The sequence below is a fragment of the Pipra filicauda genome, unplaced genomic scaffold (genome assembly GCF_003945595.2).
Source record: "Pipra filicauda isolate LSUMZ 115617 unplaced genomic scaffold, ASM394559v2 scaffold86_size2582843_pilon, whole genome shotgun sequence".
Taxonomy (NCBI): domain Eukaryota; kingdom Metazoa; phylum Chordata; class Aves; order Passeriformes; family Pipridae; genus Pipra; species Pipra filicauda.
Window position 1 is genome coordinate 440,382 of NW_024105053.1, and position 25,935 is coordinate 466,316.

Below are 25,935 nucleotides of genomic sequence, written 5' to 3' on the forward strand. Positions count from 1 at the left end.
AATAACGGGTGGTAATTTTAGAACTGCAGATGTGAGACAAACAGAGTCATGGGGTCAGTGAGGGAGAAAAATATGGATTCCAGGAACTAGTGGTCACATCAGCTCAGAAAAGGTGTGTGAGCAGCTGGGACTGGGGAAATGGAAGAACAATCTGGAAATATTTGGCAGCAGCCAGCTCTGAGCCTCTATAAAGCCTGTTTAAGGGAGATAAAGCTGCATTTTCAAGTTACTTTGATCCTGAAAAAATCAGCCAAGTGCATTGCAGTCTGTTCTGTTCCTGGCACAAGTTGCATACCCTGCTTGTGCTGGATGATTTGTACTCCTGATGGCAGCCAGGAGGTTGTGAACACAGGGAATGCCAGAAAGTTTTAAGTCTGGCACAGATGTTAATACCTCCCACAGTACCTTCTATCCAGGGAGCAAAAAACATTGATAAACATTTGTAGATTAAACATACAGACGTATTTGGATTACCTTTGTCTCTGATTCATTCAAGAGTCAAACCAGGATGGAAGCATTTCTAATTGGGTTGCTAAAGTTAGCTTTGAAAATATGGAAGAATGAAATCCGAGTTAAGTCTTTGGGAGCACCACGTCTCACCATCTTGCTGTGAGCTACCTTGCACAGCTGACTATGACCAGGGGAGAAAATTCCAGATGTTTTTCTGGGGAGATGCACTTGCTCTTAACTGGGGAAATTCAGAAGTTGGACTCCCCACTCAGCAGCATGGAGTGCTCAGCTCCACAGCACTGCCACCTCTCTGTTTCAATCTGTAATCCAGGTGCCTCCTCTGACCGCAAGGCAGAAAGTTTGGGAATATTATTCCTGTGAATGGGTCCAGAAATGGTGAAAACAAGCGAAATGTGGACTGATTTTTTTGGGGTGGTTAATTCTGCACTGGATTATATCTGTGAAACAATATCTGTCTTCGGTATTGAAAAATGGTATTATGGTTATATCATTTCTATGTGATGGCTTTTAAAGAGATTTCACCGGCAAGCACTTTACCTTCTATGCAAATATATACATGGGCTGCAAAAGAGCTGTTATTCAAACAGAAACCTCTTCACAGGGGATCCTATCTACACTGCACCACCTTCTTAATTCAAATTGAAATAATAATTTGAATGATTGGAACAAAGGCTGTTTAAAATGTTACCTGCATCGTAGAAATTGATGAGCATTTTAGCATTAAAACACAATGTTATTTCTAAGGTTAGCCAGTTATTTAAAAACTTCTTGCTGAGCAGTCGAATAAGTACATTTTCATAAGCACTGACTGCATTTAAGAGTTGATTAATTTTCTACAAATGTGTAGGAATTCCTTCTGTGTACTAATGTAGCACCAAACACAAGATTTTCTGCACAGAACTAAGTCAAGATGGTGTATAATATATAACCATGAGACACAGAAGGAGGGGGATTCTAGAATGTCTCCTGTTTTTTAAAACTAGTATTTGTAGCAATCACAGTGGATTCAAAGAGAGCAGGAACCTGATTAGTAGTCAGGAACTGTCAGAAAACTCATGAAGAGGTGATAATTTTACCATCAGCCTTACACATCTATAGCATGCTCATCTTTCTGCCTGTGAGTGGACTATATTTTCTCCCTGAAAACTAGATTGAGGAAGAAGATGGGGGATTTGAAACTTCACTACTGAAGTCAAAAGGAGCTAAAACAGCAGCAGAATTACACAGTAGAGCTGGAAATGTTATGTGACTCTTTTTCTAGGGATGCTGGTATGGGGAAGGGACTTACTAGACAAATGCTTCGCTGACTCCAGAGTGAACCAGCAGCTGGGTACATTTCTCTGCATGCCCAGGCATGCAGCAAGCACCAAGTGACAGCCAGTGAGCCTGACAAAAACTGTGTTGAAAAACTTGGCATGAGATTAGTTCCCCACAAGTCTTTTCTGTATCTGGGAGGAAAAGGAAAGAAAGTGTGAAAAAGTGCTTGCATCACTTGTTCAGTTAATGAACTGCTGTCTTGCCAATGGCCACTTACATTTGCATTATCTTTTTTTTTTTAAAAGGTATAAGTTGTTGCAAATGTTATATTTGAACAGGCCAGAAGAAGCCTTCCTCTCCTCTTGAATCCATTTACTGTACATTATAACTCCAAGCCATGACAATGCAGGCGACCATCCTGTGCTGATGGGATTGCAGCGCTATCTACACATCAGAGCCTATCTCCTGAGCCTCCCAAAAATCTGCCCTCCACAGCTGCTGGAGGCAGCCTGATCCTCATGGCAATAAGCTGCATCAATGAAGCCAGGAGGAGACTTTCAGGACTCCAGTGACTGCCCCAGGGAAGAGAAATGAAAAAGGATTAGCAGCTAAATTATCGCCAGTCACAAATTAAGATGGAAGTTAGAAACATAAAGTTAGTGGAGAAACCCAGCTGGTGAGTGGTAATAGAAATACATCCAGCAGCCTAAGAAGGTTGCCCTGGCATGGTCCAGAAACCTCCAAACAACAGAGATGCATCCCATGGCTGCAGTGGGGAATGAGGGACGCTGCACAGTGTATCAGTGTTTTCACCTGCACAAACAGTCAGTCGAGAACTCTGTCTGGTTTACAAGGCATCTTTGGAAGAAACAAACAAAAATAAATCTCCTTCTGTCTTGCTGACATACAGCAAATGACATCTGAGCTTTCCATATTTAACACAGAATATGTCGCACTGATGAGTCAGCCATCTGCATCAAGGTGTCCTACTTCCGTGTGTATGTATGGTCTTTTCTCACTAAATGTTTTCCCTAATGTTTACTCAGGCACCAGCTTAATTCTCTTTGCCAAGGGATAAAACAGTGATTTTAATTAACAGCTACTTATTACACAGTTAAGCCCCTCAGAGAGAAAATTAAAAAAAACCCCACCCAAACCAAAACCAAACAACAACCCAACCAACCAAAAAATCCTTAAAAACTCCCCCCAGACTAAAACCAGTCTCGTTTTTCATAGCCTGTTATGGAACAACAAATACAAGTCTTGTGTTTCTGTGGAACAAATGCTTGAGCAGAAGACAGTTAAGCTTTTACTGGCCTCAGTGGTCAAAACACACCTGTGGCTGAAATCCAGTGAGGTGATCTCGCACTGCTTAGAGCAGGAGAGCAGGACCAGGCACTGTGCCAAAGCAAAGAAAGCACTCCCTATCCTGGAAGCATGGTCCCACTCTGAAACACAGCTCTGTAAAAAAAAACCAAAAACCAAAAACCCAAAAAAAACCCCCAAAACAAAAATGACAAAAAAAAAAAAACCAAAAAGCAAAAACCTCAATCCAACCCACAAATTTTGGACTTTCCCTCCTCTTTAAATCAAATAGGTTCTGTTTTCCTAGCTTCAAACTCAGCCTGGAACTGGAGAACCAACTTGGCACCTCACCATCATTCCTAAACATCCTGCAGTCAAAACCAAAGCACTACTTACATCTGCATGACCCCAGGATTGTAAATTGGCCTCAGATATGAATGTCATATTTGAGCATGTGTTTGTTAGTCTTTGTTAATACAAGGTTAATACAAAGTGCCAAGTGTTTTTAACATCCTGTTTTATGGCAGGAACTATTTTTGGTGCTTCACAAGGCCACATTGCTCTCAGCTATTCTACGGCAACAGAAGTGAAAACTTCAGTAAATAATTTTTATGAAGGTGTACTCCAGGCTGACTGTAGCAGGGACTTCTTTTTGCCATTAATATCACAAAATATGGCATGGAATACGGAGGACCAAAACTGTTTAAAGAAGAAGATACCATTTTTACCATCTTTGGCAAGATCATATTGGAAAGATGCTGCTGCACAGAAGTAACTCTGAAATTTGAAAATATATAGATAGATAAAACTTTTTCAAAGTAGGCTTTTTACTATGTCTCTCCACCACAGCTGACAAAAAACCCAGCAAGATTCCTAGTTCTGCTTCATCTGACAGTTTCCCTTCCGCAGGAAGAGATCTTTCTTAATCTGGGCAGTTGGCCAGCTCAGTGTCCAATAAGTTGCTTCAGTTAGGAATAAAGCATCTTTGACGCAGTTTGGTTTGTTTGCAAAAAAAATATAAGAAGCCCTTCTTGTTTGAGCACGGTATAAGCCAAAGAGCTAGAGGCAGACAGCTTCTTCAAACACAGCTCTTTCTGCCAGCACCTGACCCAAGAGCCCTTTTGCAAGGCATCTCCTCGACCAGTTCTCCACAGAGCAATTCTCCACTTCATGCTCCTCACTGCCATCAAATACCTCTCGGAAATCTGACTGAGTTGGCACACCAAAGCCACCAGGCTATTCCCTGCCCCAGTATGAAACAGAATGCTTGGGCTTCCATGGCTCAGCAGCGAGGATTTGGTGATGGCCACGCCAAGACAACTGGCTTATTAATGCAACACATATCTTCTCAGGCCCAGGAAGACATTCAGAAGACTTGGAAAATACCAATCAGTGGGTGGTTTTAACTGAACAAGTCCTGTGAGAGTGGCCACCTACTGGCAGATCAATAGTTAAATGAATTGAACAAAAGCTAGTACAGATGTGTAAAATAAATTTTCAACATCTTTTAAACTCAGCCATACCTAAAGGGACTGAAATTCTCACCATTAAAGCTTTCAAACAGCCCACACAGTCGAACAGATGCTGTTGAAGGGCGCAACTGTTTAAGTGTTTGTGGTGGGTTGACCTTGGCTGGAGAACAGGTGACCACCAAGGCCACTCTGTCACTCCTCTCCTCAACAGGGCAGGGCAGAACATATAACAAATGAGCTTCCTAAGCGGTCACAACCTCCTCTGGGCATCCACCTGCTCCAGCAAGGGGTCCTCAGGTGGATGTCTGTTCCCACATGGACCTCCGTGGACTGCAGGGGGACAGCCAGACAGTGTTTCCTTTCCCTCACATGTCCATGGAAAGAGTTAATCCTCCTTTCCTCACTTGAAAGAGCTCAGGTGTATTAAAGAATTCCTTTCCAATTCTGTAATTAAATTTAGCTTTTTCAACTCTGGTTTGATACACCCAGATATTATTTTACTAGCTGAAAGTAACTTTTAAAAAGAAATTTCTTGGCAGGGAACAGCCATTTACTACGGTCCTCTGACAAATGCAGAGATGTCAGTCAACCTTTCCCTCTGTTTTGCAGCTGGGGAGATATTTCCCTCATGAGGCTAGAGCTGGAAGGCAGCAGGTTGTATATTAATAACTGAGGGGGAAAACGTTCAAGGAGGGGGAAGGATGTCTATCAGCCTAGACAGAATATTAATGTCAGCAGCCAGCATAAGCAGAGCTATTATTACTTTAATAAGATCCAAAGATTATAAAAAAACATTTATGTTCGGTCATTTCCTGCTGCCTAAGTCAGCCTGGGTCCCTGGTAATTGTATTTCAGCTGTTTCTAGCATTCATTATTACCTTCAGAACTCCAGGGGGTTGCATATTCATGCAGCCTCCTCTTAATACCAAGCCGTTGAGTAGTGGTTTTACTATTACTGTATTTCATTTCAGTAACTTGCCCTTTTCATCATCATCTCTGCCAGATAGCTATTCTGCTGCAATCTGAACCATAAAAAGGGCCACTGCCTTCGGAACAACACTAGGTAGATAAATTTCCATGGAAAATTAGGTGGAGTACTATATCCTACACCTGAGAGAGATAATGGGTGGCATATGGACAAAGCAGATCACCTGCATTAAATCTAAAGAAAAAGTAAGTAAAATACGCTAAAGGAGGGTGGGGGGGTAACCGATCAGCTAACCTATGTGTGGCTGGAGCTTAGAAGAGAAAAGCAGGAAGGCCCCAGGAATCAAAAAATCACTTGCTGAGCGACTGTTGTTTTTAGATTACAAGTCAGAACATGATTTTTGCTTTTCAACAAAAATGGATGGCCACAGATTGAATTCACTGGATTTGTTTCCTTACTTACCTTCCTACTACGGCAAACAGGCCAGATCCAATACAACTATACTTTAAATCACCCTGTAAGGCTTCTACAGGCAGCCTCAAAACAAAGCTGTTTCAGGTTGTGGTGTTTTGTTTGTTTGTTTGTTTTTTTTCCCTCAGAAGTGTTAAATAGCTGGAGTTGGCTGGACATGTTATTTACAACATTTCAGCTAGCCACACTTCAGTCGTGGTTCCCAGGATTTATCTTTTTTTCAACAACATGGCAGATCAAAAGCAATTTTCTGCTCCTCTGGTTCCACCTTCCACCTCGTCTGCTCTGACTGGGGGCCAACTGTTGAGAGGGGCATCCTTAAACCATGTGCTCCCCTTGTTTCCCCCTGCACCCTCATGGGGTGATTTGGGTAAATGAGCTGATCTGATAGAAAGCTAATCCACAAAAGCAAAATGCCTATTTCCATTCAATCAGCTGGCAGCTACCTGAGGCTAACAGTGCATAGCAGGACCCCCTTTGGCACCTGTCTGCATTTGCCCCACACTGGGTGTGACCCAGACCCAAACCCAAACCATCACAGGAAACTACTGAAACTACAGGAGATGTGCTGCCTTAGAAAATACATCTATTATCAGGATTACCACTCTGCTTTTTCTTTGATGCAGTTTTTGTTTGGGAAAAAATGCTGTCCAGGAGGATTTTACTTACTCCAGATAATAATAATTATTATTACAGGGTAAATTTCAGAGCTGCCATGCTCCATATTGGCAAGGAAGAGAGGGACCTTGTGCTTTGAGAAGACTGGTTGAGTCATCTGTAGTACTCCTCATCTCGCTTTCAGATATTCCCACCACCCCTTGCAACAGGAAAAACTAAGTATAGCTGGCAGGTATAAAACCAGTCTTTTCCAAAGTTGAATGAACAGCCATTGGAAAAACAACAAATATTCTTTAAGAGCGAACCCACAGGGGAAAATCTGGGTTGGGAAACTGGAAAATGCAAGAAATGGCTTGTAGGAAACAAACTGGGTTCATCTGTGTAGTGAACTCAAGGAGGCTGGTAAGGAGCATGCTGTTTTGATTTATGAATTGGGGTCATGGCTAAAGTTGAAATATCTTCTTGCATCATCACCAAAACATGAAGCAATGAACACTTACACCCTCTGCATAAAATTAGCTTCTCTGTCATCACATGCATAAATGTACTTCAAAAAAGTCTCTAAAACACAAAAGGAAATGAGTCCCACTGACTGCAAAGTGAGCCCACAAAGCATTGACATTTAAAAGCTCACTAGTATTTGTAAAATACTTGAAAATTTACACTCTTTATTAGCAAAACTCTACATTAATTCTAGCAGCGTTTGCTGTTCTTAATTTGACATATTCTTCAGATGGGAGTAATAATAACAGTGAGGATTGTAAGTGACCTTTCAGAACTCATAGAAATGTCAGTTGATTTCCAGGAAACTCAGTGGTTCTATGTCCTGAATTTTGGCTTCTACAGCGTAACAAAAATTTTATTTCAGAGCACAAAACCAGATAATATGCAACATTAAAAAAAAGTTGCATTGAGAAAACGAGGATACCTGATCTGGCTGTAAATGAGCAGATTTTCCTATTTGAGGGCAGCATTGTTTTTAGCCCGAGAACTGCAGATTTGAATCATGCCTGAGCTGCAGGCACGGGGGAGTTCGTTCCTTTCTCCCACCCTGATTTCCTCAGTAACCACACAGGGCAGCTCGTCAATAGCCTCTCCACCCTCCTGCTTTGAAAACCAGCAGATAATTTTGATGCGTTTTGACAAAGTATTATTTCCAGGGTTACTAGATTCCAACAGTCAGTCTGAAGGCTATGTGGCCTGGCCAGGTCAAGTCATGGGTATTTACCTGGTCCCCAAGGAAGCAAGACATTGAGTTTGTCTTGTCCAGCAAGTCAGCAGTGACAAACATGTAAAGTGCTGGTACAGCACAGGAGTCAGGAACAGAGAGGAGACAGATGGAGACTAAAGATGCTATTGTATGAACAAGGGTAGGAAATGCCAGAAGAAAGGACAAAGTGGAGGGAACTGTGGTATGGCCAGAAAAGACGAGGCCGTGGGAAATCAGACCTTGTAGTTCTGGTGTTCACAAATTAAGTTTCCAAATGCATTCCTAGGTATGGGTTATCGTCCTGCTTTAAGCATAACGTTAAGGGAAGTACCTACTTCATTCTACTGGATTGCTGAAACAATAAACAGAGAAACCAAACGCAGAGTAACATGCTGCAATCAAGCAGCAGTGTTTACTGTTTCACAGGGCTCACACATGAGCACAAGGCTCCACAGCAGCCCAAAACATGGCAGCACCGGGCATCCCTTGCCAATACAAACACTTGCCAAGATATTAGCAGTCCTCTATTAACCTCTTCTCAGCCTCCACAGCAAGTTTAAACCTGTGACTCAAGTCAAACTTACCTCCCAAGCAGAGGAAGTCCTCTGGGACTCAGAACTGTGTGTAGTCTCTACCATGTTCCTCTAACACAGCCTGAACAACACCATTTCTACTCCCTTTATGTTCAGCATAGTGGTGCCCTCCCCATAGAAGTGTTTCACCAGCTCAAACATCAGCTCTCCTTACCTTCTGTGTCCACTCCTTTCCAAGGTAACTCTACTATCCCACCAAGCTCTCTCATCCTGCAAATGCTGACAACATCATTTGTCACATCAACCTTACTATAAGACAAGGAAAAGGTAAGAAGGGTTCCATTCCCCCACCTTGCCCAATTCACTGCAGAAGAACAAGTATAGTTCTGTATGTAGAATGGTGTTTTTAGACTCAGATTAAGTTCACTATTCAAATCTCCTTCCTGTCCCAGAAAATGAAGTCCATCCTATTTAATTTTTAAATAGTTTTATGCAAAACCTAGCTCTTTCCAAGGAAGTACCAAGCCGTAAATACTGTGTATGAGGTCTCCAGCTAAGGATTAGAATGAAGGTGACCTCTAGTGTGACAAAACTAATCCATTGTAAGAAATCCTCAGCAGAAAGTATTATGCTACCGCCTGAAGTTCTGCTTCCATGCTTTGAGCATAAACAGAAAAAGCCTTAGCTGGAGCAACAGACCAAGAGGCCAAACTGGCTGTAAGCACCTTTATAAAGTACATTCCAATCTGCTACACATCAATAGCTGAACATTTTCAATAGTGAATACAGTCTTAAATCAAAGCCAAGTGGTCAAAGTACACTCGCTGCTCTTTAGAAGGTGTGGGTGAGGCAAAGGCACACCTTATGTTTACAACATGACCCGCAGCAGCTGCACCAGCTATTGTTGTACAGGGCTCCAAGAACAAGCCTGGCACAGGCTTTAGGAAATACCCCAAGTGGCACAGTTTTTGAACGTGTGATTTGCACAAGTGCTGGCTTTGAGCAGGGGCTAGTAATCTGTAATGTCTTGAAAAAAAAGTGGAATTTTTTTGATTCGTACTCCACAGGTCGCTGTGACCACCTGTCAGTCCCTGCTCAAACACGCATTTGGTTTCAGAAACACCCCACTGTGGCGATTTCAAGAAGTTGCTTAGTTTAACAATGTAAGAACAATGTTTGTTCTGGATATGGGGGGAGTACCTCGCTAAGACCGAAATAAACACTGTTTAATAACTCCCCAAATACAGACATTCAGCAGACAGCTTCTAGATCACCTTGGTAACTTCCTGCAGCCATCCTACTTCACTACACTGAACTTTGCTCTCTCCTGTGCCAACAGCACCTCTCCAGTAAGTACAGCCAGGTCAAAACTGCACAGCTTCCTTCCTGTAAAAGTCTGTAAAAACAGGGTTATAACCAGAAAAGCCTTGTCACTGCAGATTGTCAAGCTGCCTATGATTTAACGCATCATTTGCGAAGTAGGACTTTAAACATACATTCTTATTTCAGGACAAGTATTTCAAAGTATATTTTATTGACACTCTTCAAACAGCCTGTTGGAAATAACAAGAAGGTAAAAACCTGTAAAGCTTCTAGCTTGCATTCAGTGTTAAAACTTAGAGGTATAAACAGAAGCCTGGAGTAAAAATATGAAGTACATTTCCAATCCCTCAGTGCAGAAAACTGGTAACAATGGTATTTACTCTATGTTAGAAGTGTTCCCATGTTCAATTCCAGATATATGGTTCTCTTCTATATATACTTCTGATAACTTATGTACAAATAAACGTCCAACATCTGTTCTTTAATATAAATATGTAATCTTTATGACTGAAATATTACAACAGTTTGATCAAAAGTATAGAAAAATCATTTTAATATTTTTTTCCTAATGGCAGTTTAAAAAAACCCACCCTTGAACCCAAATGACCTTAGAATGACAAGTATTTCTTCACCATAATAATACACTGCTCATTCAACATGCAAAGTATTATTGCATACATGAGTCACATGAATTACAACAACTAAGTCTGAAGGAAATGTGCTGTACAGCCCATTCTAGCAAGTGCTAGCTGTAAGATCATACATATCACAGAAGAAAGCGTAAGTACTAGTGTATTTTTAAATAAAACACGACAAACTCAAGTATTGTCCTCGCACTAAGACTTAAGGCAATCAAGACTTGGGAAGCTTCTTTTTGGCATAGTTGCATCAAGCTCTCCCTCTTTCCCCATTAATACATTTACTTTAACATATGAAAAATTATTTTTAGAGGGCTGCTGATGAATTGTTGCTATCCATTAATACAACTCAGTGTGAAGTGATAAGTCAGTAACAAAGTTTAATATCCCCAGTTTCACCGAGCTGATCAAATTAAGCAACAGTTTAACCACCAGCTAAGTTTTCCAGCAATGGATTTCTAAACTCCTATGAGAACAGAGAAACTATTCAATGTCTAAACTCTCAGTGTAACTGATTTTATGACTTGAATCCATTCTTGGTGTATTCTAGAATTTAAGGGTTCAAAATAGATTTGACAGTCAAATAATATTCAGCTTTAAAAAGGACAATTATTTGCAGTAAAAATACTTTATATAAACATACACACAGTAGATCCAAGTCAACAGGCATTTCTTTATGGCTTCTTTCACTGAGGTACTGTTATAACATCCAGCAACAGGATGCGAATGTCCTATGGTATAAATGCCACATTCATAAGCTGTACCACCAACCCATGGCAAGTGGCAACAGACTGCAAATCCTGCTTCACTGCAGGATTACAGGAAAAGAGTCTTCCCTGCTGTGTGGAGGGTCTCAGTGCAAGCTACAGAAAGCCTTAAAGGCAACTGGCATCCATGGGGGAAACTAAAAATGAAACTCTCACTCTACTGAAAGGAGAAAAACCACTTGTGGCAAATTAGAATCTCATAGTCAGGTCATTTTTTTAACATTACCAGCAAACTTAATATTCCAAGGCAGCAAGGGCATATAGCACAGCAGCACTAAGACTTGAAATGTGTCATCAAGCTCTTGCATCTCACCCTAAGCTGACTGCAAGCACAGGCTCAGAGCAGCCAACCTGTGACTGTGATATCACACAGACAAAACACTGTGAGAGGTTTATTCCTCAGCTATCAAAAGTTCATCTGTGAATGCAGTTAGTTCCACCTTTCGCTGTTTATTTTATGTGGAGGGGAAATGCAGATGTATTAAGTTCCTCATCACAGTACTTCCATTCCCAGTACTCTTAGCATAAGGGGAAGAGGTGTTATGTTAAGATGGCATGATTGTTGCGGTATGCATTTAGTATTCCACCTTTACAGCAGAAAGTATTCTTTTGTTGTTTTTCTTTTTTAAACAGGGTGGCCACGGGGTTACACCAGCCAAGACTCCTGTTTTTATTACGCCTATGCTAAAAAGACGTTTCAGCAATAAATATCTTCAGAGTGAAACAGAAGTTCAAAACATGCTCAGTTAATTATGGCAAGTAGTTCTTTCCAATCAAGGTTTTCTAACCCCACAAACCCATTAAACAGGTTGCAGATGCTCAACTTCCATACATGAAGATACAGCACAACATTTAAACTCAGAGCTTAGCCACATACAATCCATACTGTAATCTATATACATGTTATGACATATCCCCACTGAGATCAAGAAATTCGTCATCCCTCCTGACCAAGTCATCTTCATCTTCCAAGTCCTTCCAGGTGCTGGTGGGTAAAGCTGGTTTGACAGACTGTCTCTGGAGTAATGCAAATGGAAACAAGGATGACAAACGGGCAGAATTTCTCGGCGTGGTAACAGAATGTACATCTCCAGAAACAGCTTGACTATGTTCTTCTTCTATTTTCACCTGCAAACTTTGCACTTCCTCCATCAAGTCCAAAATCTTGGCAGTTATAGCTATTGTTCCACCACCATGAAGCTGGGCTTCAGGGATCCATCGTAAATACCGCTGTGCCCACACTTTGATTTCAGGGCCATCGATGCGAGGTAACAGAAGGCCATGATAGTCAACAGGTTTGCTGTGCCAGCTATCATAGAACTCCCTTAAATTATTGGGAGGCTCGTCTGAAGAATTTATGAACTTGCCAATTCTTCTACCCAGAATGTTTTTAATTAGATGATCTGTTTCCTCCCTGAAAAATCCTCTCTTTGTGGAAGGCTTTGCCTGCGTCAGTGGCAAAGAAAGTTGCCGTTGATGCTTTAAGAGGAAAGAAAAGAGAAATACTGAGATAAATATTGATGGGACTTCAGAAAGCAACTTTAAGAGGAAGAAAAACTTGTATTCAGAAATTACTTGCAAGCAACAGTCACTTCAACCATATGGCAAAGCAGTGGCTGTGTTTAAACCGTTCTTTCGGCTAATACACCAAATACCTCACAGAGCACGCTCAGTATTGCCAGATACCTTCCCTGCACTAACTGTAGCAATGAAGTAACACTGATAAAGCAATCTTCTCTGAAAAAGCCAAATCCTTTCAAGTATTACAAACTTCCCTGTTTAGTTTAAGCTAGTCACAAATCAAAGAGCACTTGATTTGTGCTTATGCAGTGGTTCCTTATTGCATTTCTCTCCATAAGAGATTAATGCTGTAGATCATATTGGCAGCGCCTCACTCAAGAATGCTTTGTACAGTAGAGAACTTAACCAAGGGAGAAATTTCAATTGAAAGAGGCAACTCCAAGCTCAGTTTTTTCCTGAGTTTGTGCTACTTTCCAGTAATGAGGTGGCCCACCCCTAATCTTCCACACCCCAGACAGTTTTTGCTGCACTCCCTCTCTGAGTGCACACATGCACTCCGGTTACACTCAGTCAAAATTAGGGAGGCAATTATAAACCTGCTATGTATTTTGGTTAGGTAGTCTGTGCAACAACAAAATAAACTCCCTTCAAACATGCCAGTGTAACTAACCTGAATGTTAAATCTCATGACTTACCGCTATACTTGCATAAAAGTATGAAGAAAAAGCCCTTAACTTCATGACTATGAATAGTTGCTGTAAAACAATTATTTACAACTGAGGTGGATGCAAAGTGGGTTCTTAAGATCCAGGTGAGTCTGAGGTGTACATGTATTTTATCAATTAAACCCCCCCCCCCCCTTCGTACCAACACTTCCACTGGGAGTAAATTTGAAATAGGAGATGTGCAAAATATTTCTATCATTAAAAAAAAAAGTTAAGCAGCACATATCTTACTTTGAATCGTGCAGTTTTCCGTTGACTTTTATCTGGTTTTGGTTTCTCTGCATAAAAAGAGTTGTTCAGAAAAGCTTGGGCCTTGGGGTCGAACTGCACAGACCAGTCCCACACGGTAAGAAATCTGAAAGGACCACTTTGTGTCTTGAGGCTTTCACCACTCTGCCAAAACAAACAGGTTACAATTAATACTGTTAGAAAGGAATTCTGACCAAGTCAAGGTGAAATTAAGAAACTGGCTTTTTAGAGAAGAGGCTACAGAGTTGCAACAATGCTCTTTTCTTTCTATATGTTCAATTACTGAACAACAGTGCAATTAGACTTTCACATTTGAAAATAAGGTTAAATAATCTAAGAAAAAAACCCAGTTTTCAAACTTGGGCATGAGACAGATTCTTCAAACATGGGTAATGTTAGACACTGCAGTTATGCAGTGCTACTTATTTAGATTTTGTGGTCGACAATTTATTTATGAAAGACAGCGGTGTTCCCTTTTTTTTTAGTCTCTGTGCAGCCTTGCAGAGGATACTTCCATTGCTTCCAGATTCTTAGGCTGGAGAAAAGCATAAACCAAATATAAAAATCAGCATTCAGGAAATGTTGATTTTGGAATACGACTGAAAATACTACACAAGAATTTCATAGATAACTTATTCTGAAGGACAGCCAGATATTCCTCTTAAGTTAAAGAGCTCTGTTTTCATTGAAGAGCAATAAACATGAAACTACAGCCACACAGGAGAAGTAATAGATCCGTTCTGTCATCATAAACTCTTAAGTCCTGAACTCGACTCCTTACAGCCAAAGTTACACTCACTCACTTTGATAAGTATGAAAAGAGGTGCTGCTAGGGAATTAGCTTTTTTGAGTTTTCCCTGCTTCTTAGTCAAACTTGTTCTTCAACACTCTCCATCCACAAAATAACAAACCCTTACCGTACTGGTGTCTCTTTGATGTTGGGAGTTGAAGAAGAAAGTGCTAAAAACAGGCACATAGAGGCTGTCTGACAGGACAGTTAAGTAAGTTTCTGTGAACTCAAATGCTGGAGGATACTGTTGTACCAACTGCCAAACACAATTTAGCAGGAGCAGAAAAACAGGAGCCTAAGTAAAGAAAATATTGCATCAGTTTCAGAAAAAAAAAAAATTGTTCCACCATGAAGACTATTTATTTTACAGTATTTAGTGTCTCCAAATACAAGTCTTAAGGCAAGAAGCCTGGTTAACTCCAGAACTGCTGCACATACATTTGGCTGAGCTCTGAAGAAGTATCATCTGAGCTACCCTTGGGCCAACTGTTGACAGATAAGATGAGCCCTTCCTACCCTGAATCTGAAAGATGCCACTATGCAGCCTACTAAAGTTGGCAAAGCAAAACTAGTTTATAGCAATTCTTGATCAGTTTACACCTACTATTTCCATTCTGTATAGCCATCTGATCTAATCCCAAGATATAAACAAACATGGAGAGGTGAGACTGCAAAATTTAGCAAGACAGCAGAAGTTGATCTTTGGATGTAACACGAATAGGCAACTCATTTGACTTATTTCTATGGAGATTACTGCCATTTAACACAGTTTTCAAGGACAGAAGATACATGACTTTCAAAAGGCTACAAAATTAAAGAGAACAAATATAAAATTTCCCATTAAGTTCAAGACATTGCTGACCTCTAAACAGCAAAAATAGTAAAACTATCAACCCATAAAACAAAACACAAAAGATCCTGAGTAACTGTAACTTCTGGACTAACAGCTAAATTCCTCCTTACATTGAGTAAACTTGTAAATAGTAAGCAAGGAATGTAATAAAATCATACCTCCTCTTTTTCACTTCTGCGTAAGTGGTTACAGCGATCCAAAAAGCTATGTCCTCCAATTACCCACTCCTTCTGAATAAGGCTCTGAAACCCTGACTTTGTTCTGCTGTATGAATCCATCATCACTTGAACCAGACTAGATATCACACAGCACAGATCAGTAGCAGTCTCTTCTGCAGAAGAGAACAGAAACCATATTATCTACTAAGCCACTCCTAAAATCTTGTGTAAAAAAGCAATGCACTGCTATCTTAGCATAAACAAAATTGTATTTCAAGATCAGAGAAACAGGATTTTTTGCAAGTGTTACACCATCAGAGAAGTTAATCCACGTTTCCAGTACTTCTGTTTGTAAAAATGTAAGGTTGTTTCTACATTTATACTAGGAAAATACTGTGACAATAAAACCTGCAGACCCCAAGCTTTTACTATTATAACTTAGACACCTGCACTCTGCAGTCTCACACACTACACACACACCAGTCCAGCTATCCCTCCTTACCCCTCCTATCCTCCATGAGTCTTTCCACAAGGTGTGAAACTGCCTCCTCATGCAACATGCATTCTTCACCTTTCAGCTGCCTCCCAAAACCACCTTTTTTCTGTGCCAGGTTTCTCAAATGGCAACACATGGGAAAAAACCAATCCAAGAGTAACTTAATGGTTAACATTAGGTTTGGTTTTCTGTGTGATTACTTTATTTAATCTAAGAAAACAAACTGCTCAACATGTGTACAGTAAGCATATTCTTTCATTTATTTTTCATGAAGAGACTACACAGTATTCAGTGTGTATCTAGAACACAAAAAAGTCCTTTTACAAACTTTTCACATTACTAGTCCTTTGTGTAGATATGGTCCCCCTCCCTCAAAGTATAACAAAGAGTCTGGGAGACCTTCAATAACATAAATTAGGAAGCAGGAATGCTACATCTTCTTTATGCATGGCTCTCCTGCAAATTTATCAGCAGTTCTCATTCACATCATATTTCTCTTAGCCTGGAACTATGCTTACCAGGTTTTTTTAACTAGAGGAAGCATTTCCAGGAGCATAAGAGATTTAGGGGTCTAGTGCTTCAATACTGTATGAATTTTACCAAGTCCCTACCGTAATTATAACCTTACAGCTTAAGTAACTGAAATGAATCAAAATAAATTTTAAAAAATAAATATATAGGACAATCTCATTAAGTTCTTACCTATAAGGAGAACGTTTGTATGCTGCCTTTCAAGACACTCAGCAACTTCTATTGCTTTCTTCAAGACTCTCCTGTGGTGGTACAAGAAAAGTTAAGGGAATGTTTTCATAGCATTTTTACAATTAAGTCTCTTACATTAGTTTCCCCTAGACAGGGTTAGAGTGCCATACTTGAAACTTGACTATTCCTTTAAAACACAAACCCCACGCTCAGCTTGTGTAAATGAAGAACTGTTTAGCTTCAAGAGCATCTTATTTGTCCACTGACCATGCAATTCCAGTCGTTATACAAAACACTTCATTCTGGACCAACAGCAGCCATCACTGAAGTATTACAACTGCTAAGGGCCAGATCTTTACCCTGGAAAGAGTCAACATCACCACAATTTAAGTTCTAATGTACTACATAATACATTTCTTCCATAATCTGGTTTTAAGAGGCAGAGGGAAGGATGAGCAATCAGATCTTGTAAATGCACTGACAAAATTTATTTAGAATTATCATAACACAAGGAAAAATGAGTGGAATTAAAGATCACAAAAACCAGATGTAACACTGTTGGTTTCTAGATCTAAATCTTCATCAAGTTGGTTATTTCTAGCAAAAGCCTGCGCACAAATTAGGGTTCTTGCAACTGCTTAGGTCACTAGTAGAAGCTGACAGTTAATTTCCTAAGAGTGGAATTGTCAGATTCTTTGTTCTAGCATCTAGAACAGCTGAGCAGGCATTCCTACAAACTGCAAGAGCCAAGACCAGGCTGATCCAGGAAGCAACTGGATCCAAGTATGGAAATGACCAGTCTCAAAACAGCCTAAGGATAGGAACTTGGGCTGGCTTACACTTTAAACTTGTGCTCTTGGTTATGTCAATGAGTTTCTCAACACATGGTCTTCGCTAGAATCTCTTATTAAACATACATTTAAATTCTAAATTAATGAATTGATAACTACTGATATTTATTGATTAAGACTAGAAGGGACTGGAGCTGACTACAGAAGTACTTCATGGTAACAAGCTGACCACAGAATAAACTGACAGACAAAAGAGCTAGCACAAAGCAACACTGAAAACAAATAAAGCTCCTCAACATTTCACTATAACAAGCCTTCAGTTAGCCAACACCATTCCAACACTTACTCACTGTGGACTGCTGAGAGAAGAAAAAAGAACTTGAGGAACAATCAGGACAGGAAGGGGACAAAACTGAGAACAACTGTCATTTTATAAATCTTTGGTGGGATAAGATCTTGAACACTGCAGTTCATCCCGTCCTAAAGGATATTGCAGAAGTAGAGAGTACAGAGAAGAATGGCAAGGCTAGTCAGAGACACGGAACAGGTTTCATGCAAGAAACAAATAGGATTCTTGAGTTTGGAAAGAGGGTGACTTAGTGCAGGAGAGAAATTACTGGATCTGTATTTTTAATAGGTTTGCTGGAAGAATTGTAATTGGAATGATCTCCTGCTTCTCACATCCTTTACTGTGGGAGGCTTTACACAAACCTGCACTGTAAAAAACACTGTCTCAAGTTGCAGAAATAAAATATATAAATGGGACCATAAGTCTGTCTTAATTTTTTTTTCCTACTGGTGGTAAAGAATGTTGTTACATTTCAAGAAACCAGCTACAAAATCCACTACAAATGCATTTATCAACAATTTTGAAACACAGAAAGCTGAGGATATAGCAAACCTGATTATCTCTAGCCAGTTTGTGCTCTCCAGTAATGAAAACCATTTCACATCAGTTGCCCAGAAGTCTGTACTGTTATCTGCAAAAAACCCCCAAAACAAAACAAAAATTGGTTTATTCACATATATGTAGTGCTAATTAACAGCCATCCACGGTATTACCCTTCAGTTATGAACCAATACAAAACAAGCAATACCAAGGAGTCAGCAAGTACCAATCACTGCTAAAGTTGACACTTTATAACTCAAATGAGGAAATGAAGTAGTCCTACAAACACCAGTAAAGTTTTATGGCACCATAAGCTTTTAGAAAAAGTATGCTGAAGGTTCATAGCAATCAAACCAGGTAAATAAACCTGTTGACAAAATGTGAAAGGACAAGAAAATAAATTCATTCAGAGATGATGATCTATATAAAGCTTAACATAAGGAGGCTGGATTTTTAAAGTCATTACCCTCTGAGCCAGAAATGTCAATCGGTTTTAGAAGTAGGTAACACAAACTCATGGAATGTAAAATTACCTGAAGAAGGTTTTAAACAGTTTTCACTGCAACTGAAGAGGCATGAAAATACATAAAAAGGAACAGCTAACAAACTGGAAAGCAAATTACCATACCATAAATTCATTAAACTCTTAAAAATTTCACTAGAATTTCTATAGTTTTTTTAAATGCAACCTAAGTGTCCATTGCTTTTATTTCTATCAAAGCCAGTAAACAGAAATTGGAAAGCTCTCACAAGTTGATACAGTCAATTAAAACCAGAATACATTATCTTTCCTGCATAAGCCAAATCTTGAAGCCCAAGGTCTGACAGTTCTACTACTGAGAAACCGCTGATACGTCTCACACTTCCCTCCTTCCCACCCTTCCCAGGATAGCTTCGGTTCTGCATGTTTCTGTGCAACTGCTCACCTCCCAAAAGTCTCTCCGTGTACTTCCAACATTTAATTCCAGCCCATATATACTTGTGTCTGTTCTGCATCTTTTATCTATGATCCTCAAGTACATAGGCACATACCTGTTTTGTTCCTGTAGCTGTTCTACCTCCATGCCTCTGCCCCTCAACCCTGTTCATTACACTTAAAGTCTTCCTTTCCCCAATTCCTTTCACCCTGACCATAGAAACTAGTTCTCCAAAAACGCATAGGAATGCGCCTTCAAAGCTCCCTAGTGAGCTCTCCTCACATTATACGCAGTTTTGATCTATCTCCCCACCTTGCAGAATTTCTTCCTAATACCTAATCTAAACCTCCCCATTCCCACTTGTCCTGCCACTACATGCCCTTGTCAAATGTCCCTCTCCAGTCTCCTTTAGGTCCTTTTAAGTACTAGTTTTAGGTACTGGACAGTGCTATAAGGTCTCCCTGGAGTCTTCTCCTCTCCAGGCTTAGCAACCCCAACTCTCTCAGCCTGCCCTCATAGGAGAGGGGCTCCAACCCCCTGATCATCTTCATGGCCCTGCTCTGGACTCAGTCCAACAGCTTGACATCCTTCTTATGTTGAGGACCCCAGAGCTGGATGCAGCACTGCAGGTGGGTCTCGCTAGAGCAGAGCAGAGGGGCAGAATGCCCTCCCTCACCTGCTGCTCACCATGCTTTGGATGCAGCCCAGGACAGGATTAGCTTTCTGGGCTGTGAGTGCACATGGCCAGGTCAAGTTACCTAAATCAAATTAGCTGAGCATGTACAGGACACGAATAACGGTTAACATGTTCAGACTTTAAAAGTAAGCAAAGAGGTAGTAAAATTCTGTAAGATCTTAGTACTTCTGCAAAACGTTACCTGAATGTTTTTCTCAGACTGTCAGTGCATAGTGCCATATTCAGTAGGGTACAGTCTACTAACAAACCTTATTTAAAAAGCCGTAAGACAAAAACACTTAGTGTTTTTGCATCAATAGAAGACAATAATACAATTACATCACTGAAACATGCAGTATTTCCTGAGAGATGTTAAATGACTTAAATTCAAGCTTTGGCCTTTTTCATATAGGAGGATATAGAAGAAGGGTGTGAGTTACCAGAAACTACATTAACAGATAGGTATTTATTTTTAGCTCTTAAGATTCACTGCGGATTTGACAGTGTATTCTGGACAAAATCCTCAGTGCGAAACTCTGGTAAATACCTCATATTGCAAAGTGGAGTGGAACTTTCTTCATGTCAAGAGGTGAGGTCAAAGTACTGTTTCATGACAGCAGAAGAGTTAAAGAGCCTCAAAAAAAAGAGCCTGTAAGTCTGAAGTACACTTTCTCATGGATCCCATTTTACTCCTTTCAAGTGGACGAAATTTAAGCACCATCATGTTTTGAGATGCGACTAATGTACAACAAAAGCCAGGGCAAAAATTAAACAGCATTTAGACTCAACTCTTAACATAGCACAAAGGCTAAAGGTTGACACTTAACATTCAACTTCAGTGGACCACAGAAGACTGGAAAAATCTCTCCTATGAACTTCACTCCAGCTGGTGTATTCCAACTAACAGACACCCTCTTTAAAAGTCAGTCATTTTCAGATACAGCTTAGCAAGAGGTAGTTAAGTCTAAGAACTACAAACCTTCATTAATGTGCCAGACATAAGCACAGTGTTCAGTTACATATTTTAAAATCTTCTTTTAACCACCCTCAAAAGCAAGACACTGTAAAAATGACTGCATTTATGAGACATGGCACAGCCTTGTTATGCTTTGCTTTAAAATTTAACTTACCTATCAAAAACAGCTGTTTAAATCTTGTATATGCAGTCTGGATATCTTGCAGAGATGGAAGGCTGCTTGACAAGTCATCCACCTTCAGGAGTTCATAGGGAGGTTTGCTAATTGTCTTATAGATTCTAAATCAAATCATTAAGAGATTAAAGCCTTCTGCTTCACAAGTCAAATAATGCAGCAACTATTATCACTGATGACAAAGTTAATAGGCATGGTTTGGGAAAGAGCTGTAATATCAAGAGATAGTCACCGTGGAAAGCTAGTGGCATCCATGCATTTGTAAGTGCTGTCTGAAAGCTTGCCTACAAGCTTATAACAAGGTTTGATGCGTTTAACTGTTACACCAGTAAAATTACATTCATGCCTATTTGTGCAGCTACAAACATTGTAAGCACTATTTGATTATCTTCACCAGACACACCAAAATCACTTTACTAGCAGGCTACTAGAGATCAAACCCAGAAAGAAAAGATGGATAGAAACACTCAACTCTCCCAGTAGAAGCTTACAATTTCTCTTGACTTCTACCAACCAAATTACATTCTGATACCCAGCTGCCAGGTCTGCTAATGAAACATATGAGTAAAAGAAAATTTGGACACAAACAAGACAATATACCTTGCACTTCCCTAGGTATCTGCTATTTTTTTCCCTTGAAGGAGAGGAAAAAATATCAGACAAGATGAAGCTTTGGTTTGGACCCAGAACATCCCCTCTCACTCAGGTTCCAGAGCTCAGATGAACATCAGTTTAGTAAATATGTCTGCTGTCATGCTGGCTTTTTATTGTCAAGACCTGGGAAAAGCTGCTCTAGCTCATAGTTCAGAAGTGAAGCCTTGTGGGCACTTTTCCAGGCAGGACAGAGTGCTTTGTTTCCTGTATGCTGTAGCACAGAAACCTGTTTTAAGTGAGAACTACAGGCATCCACATCAGAAACACAGGTTACTAGACCTACTGGAACATGCCTCAGATCAAAGAACTGAGGGAAAGCAATCACTGGTTAAATACAGTACTTCTTCCAAGTGAAGTAGTAAACGAGTAAACAATTTGTGCTGGAAGATCTGGCTCTGAACAGCTTTTTCAATAAGATAAGTTGTTAATTGTAAACACCTGCTTTGTGCCTGAGTTGCAACTACTGTTACAACAGCACGTTAGCACACCCTCAGGGACAATTTGTATATATATTTTTAGATACGAGTAGTAAAGCACCAGTACTCCACAGCAAAAAAAAAAAAAATAACAAATCAGCAATACTAGCCGAAGTTCAAATGACTCCAGAAAAGGGATAAAAGTATCAGTCAATACCTTGTAACAGCTTAGTATAGTTTTACTTATTTTTGCATCATGAAATAGCATTAGAGTTCTAAGCCTTGTAATCTTCCCCATTTCACATGAGAAGCATTAAAGAATCTGCAGGAAGAGTCAAAAGCCTTTTCTATGCAAGTATCATTAATTTTATAAACAAAGGGGGTTTTAAGAACCCAATCAAGATATTTTCTGTTAGTTCTGTGTGATTAACAGGCCTTTCATCTTTGAGGAGCAAGGAGCTGATGTTGAACATACAGACTGTACATATGAGTGATCAAAAGCTGGTTGCTAAGAGAAGTTCTCTCCAGGACACCCAACAGGTTAAAAAAGCCAAGACCGAAGAGCAACAAATCATCACTGTAACTCTCAGGTCAGGCAGCTGTGCTCCTTCCATTAAATTAAACTTTGCATTTTTCAAACTGCTAAACTAATTCAGTTCACTGCCTCACCTGAAAAAGCACTGTCTGGCTTCACATCTGAAAGCTGCAGCAGTGAACTGCTAGGCTGTCTCAAGAGATTTTTAGATCACTTTGTCTATAAAAACACAAACCTAGTTCTCAGAAGATAGCAGGAGTCTTAAAAACTCAGCTTGCAAATCCATGTTTAGAGATGGAGTCTAGATTTTTCCCACTTGCAAACAGAATTGAGCCCATCAGTTAATAATATTTCAACTGTACTTAACACCTACAGGCTTTGGTGCTGCTTGTCCTAAATAACACACCATGGTTTGTAGAGAGATTACTCAGGTATGTATACATACTTCCACAAAAAAGCCTTCAGTGAAGTTCCAGTCCTGCACAACTGACCAATGCCGTGGAGTCAAGGGCTTAAACACATTCCACTACAGAAAACTACTTTCAGATCTAGAACTTGTTTCCTGATGTGTGAAAGCTTAAAAGATATAGCATATATGGAAAAAGAGAAGCAAGGTCCATACCAAGCAAAGTGTTGTGGACAGAATAGCTATTACTGACCCATCCAAGAAGGCTTTTTGCATTTGTGAAGTGCTGTCATCCTGTTCTTTGGGAAATGCAGACATTTTGAGAAGAGCAGCACCATTATGGCAAGACCAACACCAAATCTGCAGAAAGACATTTATCAGGTGATAAAAATTAGTAAATTGTCCCATACAAGATATTTGCTTTACACAAGAAATTTCTCTATGCTGTGCTTCACTGAGTTTTTGATGTATTCAAAAGCTCCATCAGTAGAAGCAAATCTACACCTGCACCAAAATTACATGCCTCAGTACACCATGTTACCACTTGCAAGTTTTAAGTGAAGTTTTAAACTTACACAGACACAAGGAAACAAAATGTCAGATTATATAAAAACCCTACTTTCTCAACTGCCCTCACAGGTAAAAAAAAGTGCATGGCCAAAATACATTGGAATATATGCCACAGCAAGACAGCACTTGTAAGTAACTTATGTATTTCATCCATCAGTTTCTCCATACTGATAGCAGGTTTTTTTTTTATAGTTCAGCCTTAAGATAACTCACAATAGATGCACTGATATGTCTTTCCACATGAACTATGCATAAAGGGTCATTTAGGCATATGAAATAAAAATTAAACACTCCAAAACTGAATCAGATTGCCTAGTCCCAGGTACTCCTTGTAGCAAATCAGTCCTCAAAGCTTCTTACTTCTCTTTACACAATTTCTTGACTCACACCTACTCCTTGAAGTTCTCGAGCTCATCTTTAAACTTGTTTTGAAGCGAGGAGTAAGAATCATTTTGAACAGGAATATCACACAGGGCAAACTGGGAAGCTGAAGATCTGCTACCAACTCACAGTAAGCAAGGGGAGCAACTCAGAAGGATGCAGGAAACTCACAATCATCAAGTGTGAAAAAAATTACTATACTGTCCTTTCACTGCCTTCTCAAACCACCTTAATATTGTCAAGCTATCTTTAAACTACCTTCACAAAAGTAATTTGGAAATAACGAGAAGAGTTCTACAAGGCCTCTGAACAGTGGACAAGAGCTACAAATGCTGTCATCCGTCCTGTTGGAACAGGTCCAGAGGAGAGACACAAAGGTCATCTCAGCCTGTCTCTATAGCAGAGGTGCCCCAGCCCTCTGATCATCTGGGGAAGAAAAGGGTCTGGAAGACCTTATTGTAGCCTTTCATTACTTAAAGGGAGATTGTAAGAAAACCTGGGAAAGGCTTTTTCCTAAGTCCTGCTGTGATAGGACAAGGGGTAATGGTTTGAAACTAAAAGATGGTAGATTTAGGACTAGATACAGGGAAGAAACTTTTTACAATGAAGGCAGTGAAACACTGGATGGAACAGGGTGCCCAGAGAGATGGTAGATGCCCCAGGAAACATTCAAGGTCAGGTTGGACAGAGCTCTGTGCAGCCTTATCTAGAAGATGTTTCTGTTCATTCCAGAGGGGGATTGGACTAGATGATGTTTAAAAGGGCCCATCTCAACCCAAACTATTCAGTGATTCTATGAATGCAAGATGGAATAAAAAAAAAAAACAAAAAACAAACCAACAAGCGAAAACACTTCTGTTTGTGTGTAACAGCCAGTGTAATATATCTCTGACACTGAGACAAATTGAACCGAACTTTTAGTCAGCACAACACAGTACCATCTTCTCTATGGACCAAATAATTTAAAGGCATGAAATGAACATGGGTTTCCTTGGCAAATCTGACGGACATGCAGCAACTAAGGTAAGACTTTACAAGTGAGATTGCTTTGCTCCTTGTTTCCATCTACTCAGTCTTACTGGTTCTTAAACTACAAGGTAGGAAGCCAAAGCCAGCTTGCTACAGGGTGCAAACCAGTATATTTAACTTCATTTTCTGTTGGACTGGTAGAACTAGTTTTTCAGTTGGGTTACTTGACTTTGTAAAAGTACTGCATCATCACAGCCATACCATTAACCAGCACCCAAGCCAGGTAACTGGAGGTATTCACCTTCACCTTACAAGCATGGTCTTCACCTCAATATCCAAACAGTATTTCAAGTCCTACATCCTGCCCCAGCCAGATGCCAGTCAGTACAGTCTCATGAAAAACAGGCTGACGGACAGAAGGATTAGTAGTATTTGTAGTCTATAGGAACATTGACATCTGACGTAAGAAAATAGGAACTGTGAATAGTAAATACATATTTTGCTGTTATGTCTTTGCTACGTATTACCCGGTTTAGTGAAATACAGAATACTTCGAGCACCTCTCCTTTCAACATCTGTTTCCCTTGAGTAGATGGCCAGGTATATTCAACATGTAAGCTGTTGAAACAAGTTCTGAAATAATATGCAGTCACATCTGAAATGCTAGTTGAAATTTTGCCATCTCAGTAAGATTTCTTACCCTCAGCCATGCACATACTTACAGGAATGCCTCTGCCTTCATACTTCAAGATACTCTCTTCAGAAATGCATATGGGAACAACAAAATACAAAGGCAGCCTAAGATAACAAAGGAGAGTTTATTGGTCTTAAAAATTAAACAAAGAACAATATCCAACCTTTTTTAAATGATGGTGAGTATTCTAGCCCACATGCTAATTATATATTCATTCTTACTGCTACAATAATCTTTCCAATCAGACAATTATATTTTCCTCAATGCTGTTCCTTTATTTTCAGCTGAGCAAGGTATTTTTTTCCAATCTTGATCTCTTAATTATTTTCCCTGAAACTTTCCTCTGTCTTTCCAAGGTTGCAATTAAATACTACATTTAACTGTAACCTCTAAGACTGA

At 39.9% G+C, this 25,935-nt stretch overlaps 1 protein-coding gene across 1 annotated transcript in view; it reads right to left on the bottom strand.

The window, feature by feature from the left end:
- Nucleotides 1-9,780: 9,780 nt before the first annotated feature.
- MTMR12 (myotubularin related protein 12) overlaps nucleotides 9,781-25,935 on the bottom strand; it is a 32,468-nt gene continuing 16,313 nt past the window's right edge. The window contains exons 8-16 of the mRNA XM_027745637.2: nucleotides 25,565-25,640; nucleotides 23,176-23,282; nucleotides 20,891-21,015; nucleotides 18,180-18,258; nucleotides 16,488-16,558; nucleotides 15,290-15,462; nucleotides 14,406-14,573; nucleotides 13,471-13,632; nucleotides 9,781-12,472 (exon numbers count right to left, since the gene is read on the bottom strand). Coding sequence (XP_027601438.1) covers nucleotides 11,897-12,472; nucleotides 13,471-13,632; nucleotides 14,406-14,573; nucleotides 15,290-15,462; nucleotides 16,488-16,558; nucleotides 18,180-18,258; nucleotides 20,891-21,015; nucleotides 23,176-23,282; nucleotides 25,565-25,640 — 1,537 coding nt within the window. The 3' untranslated portion in view covers nucleotides 9,781-11,896. The remainder of the gene's footprint in view (nucleotides 12,473-13,470; nucleotides 13,633-14,405; nucleotides 14,574-15,289; nucleotides 15,463-16,487; nucleotides 16,559-18,179; nucleotides 18,259-20,890; nucleotides 21,016-23,175; nucleotides 23,283-25,564; nucleotides 25,641-25,935) is intronic.